This window comes from Phyllostomus discolor, chromosome 8 (genome assembly GCF_004126475.2).
Source record: "Phyllostomus discolor isolate MPI-MPIP mPhyDis1 chromosome 8, mPhyDis1.pri.v3, whole genome shotgun sequence".
In the NCBI taxonomy this organism is placed as follows: domain Eukaryota; kingdom Metazoa; phylum Chordata; class Mammalia; order Chiroptera; family Phyllostomidae; genus Phyllostomus; species Phyllostomus discolor.
Genome location: NC_040910.2, coordinates 106,105,740 through 106,124,726, shown reverse-complemented (window position 1 = coordinate 106,124,726; position 18,987 = coordinate 106,105,740). Strand labels below are relative to the sequence as shown.

The following is an 18,987-nucleotide window of genomic DNA, read 5'->3' as shown; positions in this document are numbered from 1 at the left end:
AAAGATGGTGTTTATGGAAAATTTGTGTGTTTATGTATTTTAAGCTCTTTAGGCTGCTGGTAAGGCAGTTTCTAGGGCGCACTTTTCATGTTTCTTGATTAGTGTAGCATGTGGTATGTTTTAAATGCATTACTCTCTGCCTCATTATTCTGTATGAACACTATACTATTGGTAGACAGGTAAGCTAAATTGTGTGTTTTAGTTACTCGGCCTAATCAAGCATAACCAAAGGGACTTTTTGTGCTTTTCTTAAATTAAGCTTAAATAAAAAGGGCATATCGGTCGCATTTCGTGTCTTTCAAAAACAAAGCGTTGTGAAGCATGTCCATCTGCCCACACTGTAAAAATAGGGTGCCTATCGGTTGCTATGTAACTGTAGAATATTTAAGAAACCACTCAGTCTTCTTTATAACTGTCAGACCTTTTGGCACAGTTCATCACTTCAGTTTGTTACTTTGTTGAGAATAGTCCGTTTTCGCTTTTGTTACAATGCTAACACTAGAACGTGTTCTGGTCACTGGAAACAGCGGAGCTCATCCTTGAGTGATGCAGTTCAGTAACACCACCATCACGAGGTGATCGTTTTGCCTCAAGGAATCTAGGGAGCCCAGTACCTGCTTGTTTGTCGCTTACCTTTGTGGGGCTTTCGTCTTGCTCTGTATGACGGTGAAGCACATACGATAGAGCACTTGTGAACTTACTCCCCCTGCATAACGCACTCCCAAAAAGGAGTGCCTGCTAGATGTCTGAAGACAGACCTTAGCGTCCCTGCGCTAGGCCCAGCCCATCGAGTGGTTTGTGATACACACACTTAGTTCAGGTGGATGCACAGTGAGGTTTGGGGGCCAGCAGTATCCAAGCCCCCATTCTGCCGAAAGTATAATCCTGATGCTCTCCTGTGAGTCGGGAGATGTGGGACTGTGGAATTCCGGGCACTTGGAGACATCGCAGTGTAAAATAGCTTGTTCTGTGTTCCTGAAGCTCTCTTGTTCTGTGTTCAAGTACTAACGGTCTCACTGTAAGTGCTAAATAAACGTATTTCACTAGAGCTGGTCGTGCACCGTGTGGTTTTTCCCGTGTCGGCGTGGACTTTGAACATCCCTTCCTTCCCTCTCCCTCGTTTGTTCAGCCCTTGGCTCCCTTAAGTTGAACATTTTCCAGTACTCTTACAAGTTTAAACACTGAATTTATTTTAAAAAAAGAATTAATTCTTATTGCTTAGACTTTTTATTAGCTAAATGAAGAGGCTCATACAGGCAGGGTGCTTGTGGAAGCGGAGTACTTGACCTCGTCCCGCAGCGCCAGGCCCGTGAAGTTGTCCCTCCTGGCGGCGTACTCCCCGACGTTGGCCAGCCCCGGGACCACGCAGCAGCTCAGGGCGCTGCGGTAGATGCTCATGTCGTGGGCGTCGTACCACTCATCCGTCTTCTCGTCGTAGCACTCCACGTTGAAGGTGGTGGTGAAGCCGTTGAAGCCGCCCACCACGAACAGGAGGTCGTCTACCACCTCGATGCCGAAGTTGCTGCGAGGGTTGAACATCGTGGGGATCGTGCGCCAGGTGTTCGCCACGGGGCTGTAGGCCTCGGCGCTCCTGAGCCGGTTCGCCCCGTCGAAGCCGCCTACCTGCGGGCAGCAGCGGAGCGCGGCCCACGGTCAGCCCTCGGTCCTGCTCACCCAGGAGGCCCTTTGAGGCGGGGACTGGTGATCCCACACCTCCCTCTCCCACCGTCTCCCTCGGGGAGAAACCCTCTTCGCATGCTCCCCCGCAGCGGCGCAAACCTGTTCACTAACCGGGCAGCGCGGGGGAGCGTGCCGGCCGAGGCTCGAGGTGCACTCACCGCGTACACGTGCTCTCCATAGGCGATCACGCCTATCCCACTCCTCCTGCTCCTCATGGGCGCTATGACGGTCCACTGGTTGCTCTCGGTGTTGTACACCTCTGCTGTGAACAGGCACTCGTTTCCGTTAAAGCCGCCACATATGTAGACCTGTGTGACGGCAGTGCCAGGTGACCCCAGCTGCCACCGCTGGGCCCTGGGAGGGTGTGGACACGGTGCGGGGGGGCAGCGGGGTGCATTTCTGATGCCCGTCTGTACACGCTGCGTTTCTTTTCTTCACGTGTGCTGGCAGCGCCCTTTAGTTTTAGTTTTTATGGTCATGCTCAGTGTTTATTACAGCGAACGGATGCAAATGAAAGCCCAGCCAGGGGAAGACATTCACGGGGCGGAATGCAAAGATGTCCCAAACGAGGAGCTGCCAGTCAGCGTGTCCCCGTGGAGTGGGGAGCAGCAGGACTGAGGGGCAGTGCTCGGGGGCACCGTCATCCGGGGGCGCTCATGTGGTCAGGTTTCCTAGAGGCGGCTGCCCGAGTGCCTGCCCTGTACACACATTGCTTTTTTAATAAGCAAAGTCAGAAAAGATGGGTACGAAGGGCGACGCGGTCACCTGATGGAGTTAAAACTGCAAAGGGTGCTGCCGCCTGTTTCCCGTCCACCCCCCACGTCGAAGGAGAGCGCTGTCTCTGGGCCCGTGTGCTGTCCCGGCCCCCCACCGGCCCCCCAGTTTTACCTTCCCGTAGAGCGTTGTGGCGCTCGCGTCACTCCTCTGCTCGTGCATGGGGGCGATGAGTGTCCACTGGTTGGTCTCTGGCTCGTAACGCTCAGCCGTGTTGAGACGCACGTAGCCATCGAACCCTCCCATGGCGTAGATGAAGTTGCTGAGGACCGTCACGCTGACATAGCAACGTCTGGAGTGCATCGGGGCCACCTGGTGCCACGTTTTCTTAACCGGGTCAAAACGCTTAACACTATTGAAATAGTCCACGCTATCGAACCCCCCAATGATGTACACGTAGCCTTTCAAGTAGGCTGCCCCGTGGTAGGCGCGGGGGCTCTCCTCCTCGCACGTGACGTTCACCCATCGGTCTGCCCGAGCATCGTAGGCCTCGATGGCATTGGTGGGGCTCCCGCCGCTCCAGCCGCCAATCGCAAACAGGATGGCGTAGGGCAGGCGGGGCCTGGTCAGTGGGTTGGTGAAGTCCGAGTTAGAGGGTCCATTCATGTTTAGGTCATACATGGCCTTTAGGGCGTTAATGATGACCGGCTTGCATTCCTCGCTGTCTTTGACATAGTCATTCATCTTAACATTGTTCATGAAGTACTCAGCGTGCATTAGGGCCAGGCGGACCTGAGAAGGAAATGCAGCAAGTGATTTACAGTGAGGTGAGGGCGCCTGGAACACCCGCATCCTGAACCCCCTGTCTCACACCTGCCTGGGAATGGCAGCACGGCCACTTTTTTTTTTTTTTAATTTACAACTCAATTTAAACATTTGGATGCTGAAGATGAGCTAGAAAATGATCAGCAAGCGAACCCATTCGATGGCCACTGCACAGTACTCCTAGACCCCAAAAAGCTGTAGTAATTTGTTCCGTAAATCAGTATTTGTGTTTATATGTAAAATGACATGAATTAGCACCAAATGACTATGAGTTCAGTTTCTCACCCACTGCCAGAGAGAATTTTGACCAAAGAATATGTCTGGGATAAAAGGAACTAGCAATGCCAAGGGCAAAGAGAATTGCAAAGTTGCAGAAACTAGTAGGTCATGCCTACATACACATCCATAAGTGTATGTAAGCCCTGGCAGGTGTGGCTCAGTGGATGGGGTGCCGCCCTGGGAACCAAAAGGTTGCTGGTTCTGTTCCTGGTCAAGGCACATGCCTGCGTTAAAGGCCAGGTGGTGTGAAGGGCAATTAATCAATGCTTCTCCCTGTCTTTCTCCCTCCTTTCCCCTCTCTCTAAAAATAATAAAATACATGCCCTGGCCGGCATAGCTCAGTGGATTGAGCATGGGCTGCAAACCAAAGCATCGCAGGTTCGATTCCCAGTCAGGGCACATGCCTGGGTTGCAGGCCATGACCCCCAGCAACCGCACATTGATGTTTCTCTCTCTCTTTCTCCCTCCCTTCCCTCTCTAAAAATAAATTAAATTAAAAAAAATTTTTTTAAATAATAAATACGCTTAAAAAAATAAGTGTATGTAAATACAGTCCTGGAATCTGTCAAACATCTGAATATGGCTCTTAGGACAATCTCCCTGGGATAAATGAATCAAAAGTGAGCAATCGGCATCCCACAAAAAAAAAATTTAAACTTGACCTTGGGGAGCAACACGGAAATATGCTGCTTCCTATTTTGGGGGTCATGAGCAATCCATTTTAAAATGGCCTCAAAAACAGCATCTTCTTGTTTGACGTTGAGCTCGTCTTTCTCAATAATATCCTTTAGTTCGGTGACCGAGAGCTCGAGAAACTCCGCCGAGACCTTCACCATCTCCTCGAAGTTGTGCAGTATGAACATGTAGGCCTTCTGCCGGAGCTCCGGGCAGTAGTAGTAGTCGGTGAACTTGCAGATGCCGATGCAGTTATCCAGACACAGCTCCGACTTGAGGAACTCGCAGCAACCCCTTACGATACCCATGATGTTAAACTGGTCTGCGGCGGCCAGCAGCTTCTCCACGTTGTCCGGCGTGATGGGCACCGTCCTGGTGTACGCGTATTCGATAATTAGCTTCATCATGTCGGGGGAAATGCCGGGAATGTTGTACACCTTCTTCTCAGTGTTGTTCCAGCCACTCGTAAACAAAGCTCTGGGGAAGAACGAACAAGCAGTCACTGAAACGTTCCTTTCCACTTTGCCGTCATTCATGCATTTTCCCCCACCCACCCACCTTTTCTTGTTGAGGGTAGTTTGAACATTTTGCTGAAGACTACATGGGGAATAAGCTGGCATGAGGGAGGAGAGTGGGGGCAGACCGTGCTTTGCACAATGGGCAGGAGAACTTGCCCAGGAACTTCGGTCACTCCTACCATCCTCGTGATAACCAGGTCCCTTTCTCACTTTGTAGGCGGAGCAATCGGGATCTGGAGCTGGGAGTAAGACCCAGGTCTCTTCTGTACCAGCCCAGTGCCCATCAAACTCTACCTTGCTTAAGGAAATTAACCTCGAGCAATATACGTTTAAAATAAGTGATCTTCACCCAGGCTGGTGTGGCTCAGTGGACTGAGTGCCAGACTGCAAACCAAAGGGTCACCAGTCCGATTCTCGGTCAGGGCACACGCCTGGGTAGTGGGCTGGGTCCCCAGTGGGAGGGGTGCAGGAGAGGCAACCACACATTGATGTTTCTCTCCCTTTTTTTCTTCCCCCCATTCCCTTCTATCTAAAAATAAAAACTTTTTTTTTAATTTCAAAAAAAGAAATAAGTAGTCTTCAATCACCACATGCCCGCAACCTAATCACATCTGTTGATACCTCCCTGGGCCAAGCCACTACTGTCTCTTGCCTAGATTGGGAGGCACCTCCTAACAGGTTTGCTCTGGAGAGCTCCGGACGCTAGCCGTATCTGAGCCACCAGTGTTCCTCTTAAACTCAGCAGGGGTGTCCAGCCCGTGGCCCCGCAGGCCGCATGCGGCCCAGGATGGCTATGGATGTGGCCCAACACAAAGCCGTAAATTTACTTAAAACCTTTTTGTTGTTGTTCCTCATCAGTTTTCGGTAGTGTTTGCGTATTTAATGTGTGGTTCAAGACACAACCTCCTCTTCCAGTGTGGCCCAGAGACGCCAAAAGGCTGGACACCCCTGCAAGTCAAAACCTTCCATCGACCTCCCTTCTTATGCAGAATAAATACAGAGTCCTTACCAGGGTCTACGGAAGTCCCGTGAAAGGAGATCTCCCCCAGTCACACCTCTCCCGCCGTGTTTTCTCCCCGCTGTGCTCTCCCTCCCTTCCAGCCCCGCTGACCTGCCTTCCTTGGATACCCCAGAAATGCTTCTGTCTCGGGTCCTTTCCCTGCTCTTCCTGCTGCCCGGAAGGCTGCCTGGGTTTCTGGATTTCTCACTCCATTCCCTGGGAGTCTTTGCTCAAATGTAACTTTGTCAGCACAGGGATCATCCTATTTAGAATTGCCATCCATCACTCCCTGTCTTCTTTGTTTCCTTAGCACTTACAACTGGGTACGTATCTTACTAGTTTAATGCCCATTCTCCCTACCCGGAGGTAAGCTTCATGAGAATGGGAATGTTTCTAGTCATTGTTTCATTTCCAGTGCCCACTCAGTAAACAATTAAGGAATAAATAAGTGGCTGCTATCACACTACGCAGCTGACTACTTTTCCAGGGGTTGGACAAGACAGAATCCCCTGCCCTGGTATCTCCTTTGCTCCCCTTTTCTGGGGCGTTTAAGGAAATACGGGCTTAGAGGTCAAAGTCTTCTCTAAAGCGGGGTCTGCAAACATAGCCTCTGGGCCGGATCCCACCCCCCTCTTTTTGTACCGCCCAGGAGTTGAAAGTAGTTTTTTTTTTTTACATTTTTAAATGGGGGGAAAATGGAAATTTTGCAGCACCTGGAAATTAGCATACATTCAAATTCAGTGTTCACAGATAATTTCACTGGAACACAGCCATGCTCTTTCATTTATCATTAACTGCTATTCTTAGCTGCTTTCCTGCTATAAAGGCGGAGTGGAGCAGTGGCGTGCGACAGAGACAGCATGACCCGCAAAGCTTAAAGTATGTACTGTCTGGCCCTGGCTGGCGTAGCTCAGTGGATTGAGCGAGGGCTGCCAACCAAAGTGTCACAAGTTCGATTCCCAGCCAGGGCACATGCCTGGGTTGCAGGCCACGGCCCCCAGCAACCATGCATTGATGCTTCTCTCTCTCTCTCTCTCTTTCTCCCTCCCTTCCCTCTCTAAAAATAAATAAATCTTTTTTTAAAAAGTATGTGCTGTCTGGGCTTTCTGTACACTCTGCTGTAGGTCTAGAGAAGAACTTTTAGCAACAGGTGGGACACATCGTATCTTGATAGGAATGGATTTCTCAGACATTCCAAGCTCAGGAGCAAAATAGCCCTTTTATTTCCTGGGTTGCAATGGGTTGTGCCCACACTCCCTTTTTTCCTGCATCCGCCTTCCCATTCCCTCAATCCCTGTTACTTGACCACCCTGTCTGAGCTGGTCTGAGCTGGGATAGGGGCGGGGGCGGGGGCGGCGGCTGAAGGGGCGTGGCCATCTAGGTTCCAGCAGGAAACCCAGGATAGGTGCTTAACTTTCCCTAAGGTTGATTTGAGTGCGAATCAAAGGGGGGGCGGGGGGAGCAGCTGGCCCACCAATAGGTGGCTGAAATCCAGCTGAACCCCAGAGAGAGGTCTGGCGTTCAGTGGGAAGAGGGTCTAGCCCTGGTCGGAAGGGCCTCTTCGGGTGACAAAGGCTACGGGAGCCCAGAGCGATGACGGTATTCCTCCACTGAAGACGGCGGCGGTGGGCGGGAAACCTGAAACAAAGCAAGGAGTCTCCAGATGCACCCAACCCCCGCTTCGGCGCGGTGCAGCGACCCTGTTATACCTAAAGTAGGAACTGCAGCTACAGAGGATGTTCTTGTGGGCGTTGAACTCAAAGCCATTGACCTTGATGACCACATCGCAGAGCTTGCCCTCCAGCCTGAGCTCGTTGAAGATCTCGCAGGTCATCGCGCTCATCTTCCGCTCCATGTGAGGCTGGTGGAACCGGGTGGAGGCCGCGGCGCTCTCCATCTCCATGGCACCCTGGGACCAGCTGAGACAGGCTGCTCTCCCCAGGGGGTCGGGAGGGTTCTGGGGGGGCCCCTTTAGCCAGCTGTCGCTCCTCGTCCCTACTACATTTTTCATGTAGGGTCTATCAGGCAGCCCAGGTTCCAGAATCCTGGGCCTGCAGTGAGATCACCCTCAGGATTGTGCTCTCAGGTTCTGGAACCTTCTCCTGCCCCTGTTCCCTTCCTCCTCCCCTCCCCCACCACGCTGTTAGGCTGACAATCACCCCCCACCTCCATTGTGCCCAGAGTGGGACTGTGGCCACCAGCGTGACATGGGAGTTTTTATTCATTCTGGCTCCGGCGGCCCAGGTCGGTCCATCCACCCTCTTCCACAGCGCCACCCTCGGCTCCCCAGCCTGCAGTTCGAGGAAACCAACAGAGGAGGCAGAAAGGAGAAATAAAACTGATTAGAATTTCATTCTTGTCCAGGTTGTCCAGGGCCTTCCTGCCCTCTCTGGATGTGAGGTAGTCACTCGTTTTCTCCCGGTGAGGAGGGGACCAGAAATACCTCCCGGGTTTTTAGCAATCACTTTGTGGCTCCTTCTCACCCGCTCCCCTCCTGCGGCATTTTTTTTTTTTTTTTTTGGCGTGCCAACTATAAGCCCGGAAATGATCGTGGTTGTTGCGGTTTTTGCTCTAGAAAGAGCAGCATCCAGTCACTCCAGTTCCCTGGGACCGCCACCCTCCTCAACACAGCCCAGCGCGGGACACAGCGCGCCCAGGGCCGCCAGCCTCCCCAGGCCCCGCGGGTGTCGGGGCTCCCAGGTCCCCCGGCCGGCGGCAGCGGAGACGCCTGCGCAGTGCGGCCGCAGGGGCGGTCGTTGTCCCGGCGCAGCTCAGCCGGTGCAAGCATCATGGTGGAGGAGGTGAGGCTGGAGGAATCGTCCGGTGTAGCGCGGGCCCCGACACCGAGGCGCGCCGGGGCCGCCGGCGGGGCGCCGCGCCACCCCGGGCAGTAGGCGCCCCCGGCCGGGCCGGAGCCCCTGCGCCCCAGGCCGGGCCTCGCAGGGTTGCCCAGGCGAGTCCCGGGCTCCCCTTGGGCCCTGCGCGGTGCCGGGGTCAGCCGTTCTCTCGGGTCTCGGGACAGGTGAGCGCCCTGATGAAGGCCACGGTCCTGATGCGGCAACCCAGGAGGGTCCAGGAGATCGTGAGCGCCCTCCGCAGGGGCGGAGGAGACCGCTTACAGGTACCGCCGCGGCGAGGTCGGGCCGGGCCTGCAGGTCGGGGAGGCTGTGGAGGCGTCCTGCGCGGGTGCTTTCCCGCGTGGCTGCGGGCACCTGCAAACCTGCAGCCCTTAGACATGGACAGGAGGCTGAGGACAAGCTGTCGGTTCGCCCGTTTTGCCTTGGGGGAGTGGAGGGGCGCCTGCCTGCCCCAGACACCTACATGTCAAATTTCTCAGTAAGGTCACGCTGCTTCCTCTAATTAGACAGACAGCATCCCACGCCAGGCCCTGAGGACTCGTTTTCCACACTAGCCCCGGTCAGCTCCCCAAGAAGTTGCAGATGTGGAGATGGGTGATAAAGGAAGGACCCAGGGCACTGAAGTGGGTGCTATGGAAAGAGCCACAGGGGTCCTGACTCTTCAGCATCCCCCACCCCAGCGGTGGTGACCCTGGTCGGGGATGGCACTGTGTTAAGTAGGATTAGTTCTCCCCTGCCTGGGCGGCCCTCCCTAACTCCTCCAGGGCTTTGCCTGCAGTCCGGGCACCGAGCCCATTGAACTGTGCTCCCCCACCCCGCCCCAGGCTGACACAAAGCCACAAGGGAAGGAGCCTGTCTGGGCATCGTCTCTCTTTTGCATCCTAGGTCATCTCTGATTTTGACATGACCTTGAGCAGGTTTGCGTGTGATGGGAAGCGGTGTCCTTCTTCCTACAGTAAGTCACATACTAACTGGCTTGGCGGGGCTTGCCAAGGGGATGGCTCATGAGGGGCGAGCGAAAGGCACTTGGTGTCTTTGCAGATACCCTGGATAACAGCAGCATCGTCAGTGAGGAGTGCCGGAAAGAGGTGCGTTGCTCCCCTTCTTTGCTCCTATATTGTTATTTCAAATGGCTCTTGGTTAGGACCAAAGACTCCAGGATAGAGACCTTAGAAGGTTATTTAATTTTTTTTTTTTCCTCCAGTGAGCCTCTGGTCTTGATACACGGGGACATGTTTTCCCACAGTTACCAGCTGCGGTCTGGACATTATGCTCACTGCTAGTGACAGAGTTTACAAGAGACTTCAGTGTTTGTTTTTTAACCCTCCCACAACCTTGAGAGACAAACAGAACCAGCATTGCCTCCGTCTGACAATTGAGGAAATAGGCTGGGAGAGGTTGAGCAACTTACCTGAGGTCACACAGCAAGACGCTGGGCCCGGCTTTCCCCTGGATCTGACTCTGTCCCAAACTCTTTCCACCACGCTATGCTCTAATAATATATATTCGTTTTCTTGGCTAGGCCACCAGCATCTAGAACAACTTCCGAATTCATGTCAGCGTGTTGTACCGTAACTCTGTTTCCATAAGATGCGTGCAGATATTGGAAAGCAATCCCTGTGGCCCTGGAGTTTGTTTTACTTTGTTTCGCACGCTTCCCATCAGGGCCCCTGGGCCAGGGCAGAGCCCTGCTAGCTGGCTGTTCTCTGAAGGTTGCTGGGCTCTTTCTGCTGGGTAGCTGCGTCATTCAGTTCCACTGTGTTACGAAATTCACTAAATGGCATGTTAAATGGTCTGTTGGGTACGTCTTACTGGTGGGCCCTTCCAATAATACTCTGTCATGATTGTGGTGCTCGGTATTGAGATGTGTACTTGGATTATAGATGGTCCTTACATCTCTAAAACCTATCTCCGGGAAAGCCACTTTCAGCGTAAGGTCGGTTTTGGCTCCATCACTGTTGATAGCTTTTAGCAAGTCACTTTATTTGGTTCCTGATTTATCAGCTTCCGGGAAGCTGCATCCTCAGATAAAAATAGTAGGGTGCGATTCCCCTTTCTCAGATCAGGAAGCTAGAGAGAAGTGAGGGGTTTTTTTGTGTGTTTGTTTTGGTGTTGATAGACTCCTGAAAAAAAATGACTAAAGCAAATTTCATATATAAGACATTTTTCTTCTTTTTTAAAAAGTTAATGTTCTTCTGTTGAATTCTATTATACTTAGAAAAATGTTCTTTCACCCCCCCTACCCCCAGATTAAACCCCCTGCACACTGAGAACACATTCCAGGAGCGTTCTGCCCTGGTCAGTGTGGGGTCTTTGCATTAGCCGTCTTCGGGCCCGTGGTCAGGGACTGTTTGGTCTCATCGTCCTCTGAGGCCGTGCACATACGGACATGAAAATTCTGTACCCGGTCGATTCCCATCTTTGTCGGGGGCTGCCGCTGACTGGCCTTGCGTGAGACATGGTCCCTCCCCAGGGGGCGGACGGCTCTGGCGTGTGGAAGGGAACCGAAGCCAGAGGAGGCACTGATATCCACTCGGTGGTGGCAATGTGAAGGAGTCACCCACTGACACGCCGTGTCCCAAACTGCAGTCCTCTAGTTCCGCTTTTGTGATTTGGGTGGGTTGTTTTGTTTTTGTTTTTGTTTTTGCCATATCTATGTATTACTTTTACTAAGTATCTTTTTTTTTTTAAGATTTTATTTATTTATTTATTTTTAGAGAGGGAAGGGAGGGAGATAAAGAGCGAGAGAAACATCAATGTACGGTTGCTGGGGGTTATGGTCTGCAACCCAGGCATGTGCCCTGACTGGGAATCGAACCTGCGACACTTTGGTTCCCAGCCCACGCTCAATCCACTGAGCTACGCCAGCCAGGGCTTTACTAAGTATCTTTTAAAAATTGACCTGCTTTAAAAAAATCCGAGTGTGATTAACTGACAGAAGAAATAATCATTTTGAAAGCATGTTTGATATGCTAGTTTTTTTTTTACTTTTTTAAAAGTTTTATTTTCATTGTTGTTCAAGTACAATTTTCTTTTACTCCCATCCCAGCCCACCCACCCAGCCCTCCCCACCTCCCTCCCATTTCCACCCACCCCTAGTTTTTGTCCATGTGTCCTTTATACTTGTTCCTGTAAACCCTTCCCCTTTTCCCCTGAAATTTCCCTTGAAATTCCCTCCCTTCTCCCCTCTGGTCACTGTCAGCCTGTTCTCTATTTCAGTGTCTTTGGTTATATTTTGCTTGTCTCTTTGTTTTGTTGTTTAGGTTCCTGTTAAAGGTGAGACCATATGGTATTTGTCTTTCACTGCCTGGCTTGTTTCGCTTAGCATAATGCTTTCGATATGCTAGTATTTTTTCTAATACACATTAAAATAAATCCACAACTAACAAAACAACAGTACATAGTGTCCATGTATTCCCTGAAGCAAGCTCGCCTCCCACCTGAGAGAGCGCACGCCTTTCGGGAAACGCAGCATTAACTGGGCTCGTAGTGGTTAAGCCCGGGGACTGAGCTCGTCAGTACCAACGAGATCCAATCACCCTCTAACCTGATAGCAAAGCTCTTTGCATTGTAGCTCCTTACACCTCTCTGCTGGGCGAGGGCCAAGGGGTGACTAAGCATCCATTCTCTCCCTGACATGAAGTCGCACTGTCTAGGTGATTTTTTTTTCTCAGGCTAAACAGTAGGACTTCGCTGGGGAAAGCTCAAGGACACTAATGGCTTTTCTCCTCCTTTGGTCACCCCAGCTAAATGCACTCAATCGCTACTACTACCCGATTGAAATTGACCCACACCAGACCATCCAGGAGAAGCTACCTCACATGGTGGAATGGTAAGGGGCGGTGGTGCTGGCGGTGGGAGCTCCTGGCCCTCGCGGTGGTCTGGTCCAGGAGGGGGTGTACTTTCCCTGAGCTTCGAAGGGATGACAGATTCCCTTACCTTCCTGGATGCTTAATGGAATGCCATCGGCCCGGCTGTGAGAGCCAGTCGTCCAGGCACGCCTGGAGCTACGGTGGCTGCTGCTTGAGCTGGGGCCCACCAGGAATCCTTGGGCTGAGCTAGAAGCCCCTTTCTGTGGGGCAGTGAGTGCTTCGGGGAGACAACCTTCCTGTAGGAAGCAGTGTCGCTGGACAGGGCCCCGGCTCTGCAGAGTGGGGCCACGGCGGGGGCGTTCAGAGAGCTTTGACGTTAGCAGTTAACTCACCCACCTCTTGTGTCTCGGTGGTGTTGCCTTTTTTTTTTTTTTAAGGAATTTTTTAAAAGATTTTATTTATTTATTTTTGGAGAGGGAAGGGAGGGAGAAAGAGAGAGCAAGAGGAACATCAATGTGCGGTTGCTGGGGGCCGTGGCCTGCAACCCAGGCATGTGCCCTGGCTGGGAATCGAACCTGTGATGCTTTGCTTCACAGCCCGTGCTCAATCCACTAAGCTATGCCAGCCAGGGCTTTTTTTCTTTTTAATGGACAACCAGGGTCCTCCAGGGAATGGCTCCATGGAGAAGGACGAGGCCACCTCCATTGTCAATCCTTCCAGAGGGGACTTGGCCCTGGAAAGGGAAAGGTCACTTGAGTTTCTTCATGACTGAATTTGGGGTCTCCCGGGGTGTTTGTTTCTAGGTGGACCAAGGTGCACAATCTCCTGTGTCAGCAGAAGATTCAGAAGTGTCAGATCGCCCAGGTGGTGAGAGAGTCCAATGCAATGCTGCGGTAAGCTGCTCACCCTGGGAAACGTTTGAAGCTGGTTTGCTCAGGCAGAGAGGCTGGGGAGGATGGGAGAGGAACTCAGCTGCTGGGGGAGTCGGAGGAGACAGTGCACCGTGAGCACCTGAAGTGGGGAAGGTCTTGCTTGTCCTCCCTGGATACAACCAAAGGCTTTTCTACCCTCGGGTGCTTCCTTGGAAGCAGTCTGCTGGTGTAGATGTGACCAGGGCTGCCTCTCCTAGAACAAACAGCACCGCGCTCATTTTTCCCAATAGTAAGAAGACTTTTAGCCCTGGCTGGTGTGGGTCAGTGGATTGACTGCTGGTCTGCGCTAACCAAAGGGTCACTGGTTCAATTCCCAGTCAGGGCACGTGCCTGGGTTGCAGGCCGGGTTCCCAGTAGGGGGTGCTCGAGAGGCAGCCACACATTGATGTTTCTCTCTCCCTTTCTTTTTCCCTCCCTTCCCCTCTGTCTATAAAAAAATAAATAAGTAAGTAAATAAATAAATAAGTAAATAATCTTCTTTAAAATTTTTTTAAAAAGACTTTTGGGGTCACCATGGTGACTGGCATTCTTTTTTTTTTTTTTTTTAGATTTTATTTATTTATTTATTTTAGAGAGGGAAGGGAGGGAGAGAGAGAGAGAGAGAGAGAGAGAGAAACATCAATGTGCGGTTGCTGGGGGCTGTGGCCTGCAACCCAGGCATGTGCCCTGGCTGGGAATCGAACCTGGGACACTTTGGTTCGCAGCCCGTGCTCAATCCACTGAGCTATGCCAGCCAGGGCTTGTGACTGGCATTCTTTATCCAGACACGGGGGCTGGCTGGCCTGGGACCCTCGATCATTGCTGGCCTTCACAGAGCTGCAGTCTCTGCTGGAGCGTCTGGACTGGAGAAGAGGTGGGGACCCGTGGGGGGAAGGCATGTGTCCCTAAGGATTGTGTGTCCTAACTGCCGGGACAAGCTGGCTCATGACAAGCTAGGAGAGCAGAGATGCGTGCGGACCATGCAAGTGCCGGGCTGGGTGGGCTCCTCAGCGAACCTGCCCTGGGACGGCTGCCTGGCTGTGCTCTGCAGCCGACCCTGAACAACAGAGAGGGAGCTTTAGGGCCCCTCCTACATGGGCCTTTTCAGTCCGTGTGAACAGTTGGCTGTCCGAGTTCCGCATCTGCGCTTTCCACCAGCTGGAGGCGGAAAACAGTGTTTTCTCTTCTGCTTCTCACAGCCAGATCACTTTCACATCCTGGAAACAGTGTTTCCAGCCTGCGCTTAGGAGTACGCAGATGCGGAAGGCCGGCTGTGTGCCTTGAGCTGGGCCGTCTTACCTAAGGGGCTGGAGCAGCCTTGGATTTGGGTGTCCGTGGGGGTTTTGAGACCAGTCTCCCTGTGGATACCGAGGGACGACGGTAGCTAAGTTTTGGGGAAGTCAAAAGTTATGCCTGGATTAGAGGCTGGGAAAACTGATTATTTAGTCACAGAAATTTCAGCGACATGGTCACGTGCAGTAATATGTCGAATAGAAAATGTGCCTAATTAATTGGATGATTAAACTAAGGAAATTTCCAGGCCTCCCCCCAAAAAATATACATGGATTTTCAACTGCATTGAGGGTCAGGACCTCTTACCACTGTGTTATTCAACAGTCGACTGTAGAACAGAAACAACTATTCATATATGAATAAGCCTATTCATATATGAAGTTCAAGGACAGGCAAGGCTAATGACAAGGTAAGCAGGGGGCCAGGTGGTGATGTGAATTCAAGATAGGGGAGCATGGCATTGACTGGGAAGGGACATGAGGGGACATTGATTTGGATGCTAATTGCATGGGTATATACAAATGTCAATATTAATTGAGCTGAACACTTAAGGTTAGTATACTTTAGCCCTGACTAGTGTGGCTCAGTGGGTTGGGTGTTGTCCCACAAACCAAAAGGTCACCGGTTCAATTCCCGGTCAGGGTGTATGCCCAAGTTACAGTTCCCTCCCTGGTTGGGGAGTGTACGAGAGGCAACCGGTCCATGCTTCTCTTTTGCGCTGATGTTTCTCCCCCTCCCTTCTTCTCTCCCTTCCCCTCTCTCTAAAAATAAATAAATAAAAATCTTTTTAAAAAGTTAGTCCACTTTAACCACATACTGTATCCGATACCTCAATGTACAGTGTTGCTTTTTTTTAAGATTTTATTTATTTATTTTCAGAGAGGGAAGGGAGGGAGATAGATGGATAGAGAGAAACATCAATGTGCAGTTGCTGGGTGTCATGGCCTGTAACCCAGGCATGTACCCTGACTGGGAATCGAACCTGTGACGCTTTGGTTCGCAGCCTGCGCTCAGTCCACTGAGCTACACCAGCCAGGGCTGTACAGTGTTTTTAAAGAAACCTGGACGTATATAACCCGAGTAGAAGATAAAGAACAGTAGGAGAAGCGGTGCCATTTCAGGTCCCTTTCCTCTCTTTCCAGGGAGGGCTACAAGACGTTCTTCAACACCCTCTACCAAAACGACATCCCCCTTTGCATCCTCTCCGCGGGCATCGGGGATGTCCTGGAGGAGATCATCCGCCAGATGAAAGTGCTGCACCCCAACATCCACATCGTGTCCAACTACATGGACTTCGACGAGGACGTGCGTGAGCTGCATCTCCTTCGGGCCGGGCACGGGCGAAGGGGGAGGGGGGGAAGCTCCTGCCACAGTACTTCGCCCCAGACGTAAAGCCTAACCCAGGGAGGAGAAGGGGGGTGGGGCGTGCCGGCTTCTTTGTCCCCGGGCAGCGATGCACTGATTCATGCCAGCTAAAGACAGTCGCTTTGAGGGGACCCGCTCTGTGTCGTGTGTGGCCAGCGGTCAGCTCTCTGCCGTGGGGACCTAGTCTGGGGCTCAGCCAGGCCCCACGTCGCTGTCATGGGTCGAGTGCCATTCTGGGTCCTCAAGGGCTTGGGCTTCGACTTGTTTTTCTGGAGCCAGAGGTGGGCGGCTCTGACTCGTCCACATTCTAACTGCTTCCCCTTCACACCTGTGGCCGGAACGTGCGCCACGCCTGTGAGCCGTGGTTAAGGGCATAGCCCAAAGTGGAGCTTTGCACGCTTGTCGCCTGACCGGTGCCTGTGTCACAAGCTTCACGCTTCCACTGGAGTAGGCGCCCCACAGCATTTGATGGCCCCTGTCAGTTTACAGGCTTCAAGCAGGGATTACACACCTTTTCTGTAAAACACCAGGTGTCTTAGGCTTTATGGGCTCTCGGACCTCTGTTGCAACTGCTCCGCTCTGCCCTGCAGACGAGCAGCCAGCCACAGGCAAGATGTAAATAAACGGGTGGGGCAGGTGCCAGTAAAAGTTAACTTACAAAAATAGTTCAGGCCTGGCCCACGGGCTCCACTTTGCCGACCCCGAGTGTAGACGTCAGTGAGGTTTCGGTGTGATCGATGGCTTTTGGGGTTTCCTTTCCTCCGCGGCAGGGACAGCGGCAAGCCGGCGCCGGGTGGGTCCCTGGAGCCCTCCCGTCTGTCTCCTTTCTCCACCGTGCAGGGTTTCCTGCGGGGATTCAAGGGCCAGCTCATACACACATACAACAAGAGCAGCTCCGCGTGCGGCCACTCCAGCTATTTCCAGCAGCTCCAGGGCAAAACCAACATCCTCCTGCTGGGCGACTCCATGGGGGACCTCACGATGGCCGACGGGGTTCCGGGCGTGGAGAACATTCTCAAGATTGGCTTCCTCAATGACAAGGTAAGCAGGGGGCCAGGGCCACCTCCCTCGAGGCTCGCGTTCCCCTCGGTTCCCGTTAACAAACGCTCACCGAGCACCTGAGCGCCAGGCGCCGCCCCGAGTGGCGGAGGTTCAGAGGTGAGACGCTGGCCGTGTTCTTCGGGAGGATGTTCCGTGTTATCCGAGGGAAATGGGAGACACCCCGCGGTTCATGAGTTCGGGGTCAGGGCGACGCCGGTCACTTCATCAGAGCCCACACCCGCAGAGCGCTCACCATGTGCGGGCGACACTGACCCGCTTAACCCTTACGACAGCCTTTTGGGGCAGTGACCGCTGTGCCATTTGACAGACGAGGGGATAGGCGAGGAGGTCAAGGAACTTGCCCAAGGTGACCTTGTTTGGGATGTGGCGGGGCTGATGAGCAGCCCCCCTGAAGCATACCTGCACCGCACGGTGGAGGTGGGAGACGTCAGTGTTGTAGGGTGTGGGTTTCTGATTTAGAGACGAAAAATACAAGAACAGAGGGGCAGCTGATGGGGGGAAACACTGTGGAGTCAGGCGGGACGGGCACCAGTGCTCGCCCTCAGCCAGCACCTGCCTGAGCCCCCAGAATGCGTGAAAATTCACTCCAGATACGTTAGAGCTAAGGTCTGGTTGTTACATGTTAAGCCTGGTTACTGTCCTTTTGACATGGACCCCAGGGTTCATCTTGGCAGCCTACGCCCATTGCCATCTGTGTCTCCAAAAGGCAGGCCCTGTGACCTTGAACTCCTCTAGGGGATTGTGGCTTAAATGCACCCCTCCCCCAGCCCCAGGTGCTCAAGAGAGGCAGACAGTGGGTGAAGGGCAGAGCATTTCCGGGGCCCTCAGTCTCCCCACCCCCCTGGTAGGTGGAGGAGCGGCGGGAGCGCTACATGGATTCCTACGACATTGTGCTGGAGAGGGACGAGACGCTGGACGTGGTCAACGGGCTGCTGCAGCACATCCTGCACCAGGGGGACTGGCTGGAGACGCAGGGCTCCTGAGTGCGCAGGCGCAGGCGCAGGCACAGAGGCAGGGCCAGTCCCCGCAGCCGTGACGCGGCGGCGCGCCCCAGCGGGGGGCTGCTCTGCCGTGAGCCTCGAGTGTACGGAGGACAGTCCACAGCACCCACGAGCTGCTGAGCCCTCACCCTGCCCCCTCCTTCCCCTGACGCTTTCCGCATTCCCTCTGGGTTCATCAAGGCCTGAGGGAGGCTCTGCCGGGTGGGAGGCGGCAAAAGTCATTCCCCGTGAATCGGACCTGCAGGGTGTTCGAGTTCTGGGGACCATTTGGTCCAGGATTCTTGCTTATCAAAAATGCTTACTATGGAAAGCATTCTGTTCTTCAACAAATCGGATGTGTGAAGCAGGTCAAAATAAAAAACAAAAAGTTAAAACCAGAGCTGTTCTGATTTGGGGTTTGGGGGTGCAGAGCCTGGATCCTTTGGTCCTGGAGGTGCAGGACCCTCCAAGAAGCCACTAGGGCTCCAACGGAACACAATTTGAAAACCCCCAAACCAGCCCGGGAGCCTCCCCACCCCCAGCACAGCCCCCGTGTGTCTGTGGGGGTCAGGGTGAGCAGGCGGGCTCGGAGGGGTGTGCTTCTAACCCAGAATCGTTGGGTTTTATTCTGCTGCAGCCATCAAACTTGAAATTCAGTTGGCATCAGCTGGGTCTGACCATCCCTGTCTGCAGAGCCCCTTCTCCAGAGGTCCCCAAAGGGATCATCTGCTTGGGCGTCAACTTTCCCTGGCGCCCTGTGCTCCCATCCTTCCTCTCCTCGTGGGTCCAGGGCCACCAAAATGGGTGGCTTGAGGGGGGCGGGACCAGGAATCTGTAGCAGAGTAAACTAGAAGTGGTTTCTGTTCTCTTGTTTTGCATTCTTCACAGCTCCCCCCCGCCTTTCTCCCCTCCCTGTTGACTTACGGTCGAGAACTAGCTGAATTTTCTCTAGGGTACCTTCTGCAGAAAAAAGTGCAGACCAACCGGTTTACTTGGCGTTCTCTTAGCCTGTCGG

General features: G+C 53.0%; 2 protein-coding genes across 2 annotated transcripts; one reads left to right on the top strand and one right to left on the bottom strand.

Annotated features, from left to right (window-relative positions):
• Positions 1-944: 944 nt before the first annotated feature.
• Positions 945-7,907, bottom strand: KLHL10 (kelch like family member 10). Its single transcript, XM_028521186.2, has 5 exons — positions 7,401-7,907; positions 4,161-4,650; positions 2,569-3,186; positions 1,839-1,988; positions 945-1,623 (listed from the first exon to the last, which is right to left on the bottom strand). Exons 1-5 carry the CDS (start codon positions 7,700-7,702, stop codon positions 1,249-1,251), a joined length of 1,935 nt encoding a protein of 644 aa, XP_028376987.1. The 5' UTR covers positions 7,703-7,907; the 3' UTR covers positions 945-1,248.
• Positions 7,908-8,379: 472 nt separating this feature from the next.
• On the top strand, positions 8,380-18,354 carry NT5C3B (5'-nucleotidase, cytosolic IIIB). Its single transcript, XM_028520452.2, has 9 exons — positions 8,380-8,492; positions 8,714-8,812; positions 9,435-9,504; positions 9,591-9,637; positions 12,296-12,381; positions 13,165-13,254; positions 15,708-15,870; positions 16,771-16,971; positions 17,841-18,354. Exons 1-9 carry the CDS (start codon positions 8,481-8,483, stop codon positions 17,973-17,975), a joined length of 903 nt encoding a protein of 300 aa, XP_028376253.1. The 5' UTR covers positions 8,380-8,480; the 3' UTR covers positions 17,976-18,354.
• Positions 18,355-18,987: the final 633 nt, after the last annotated feature.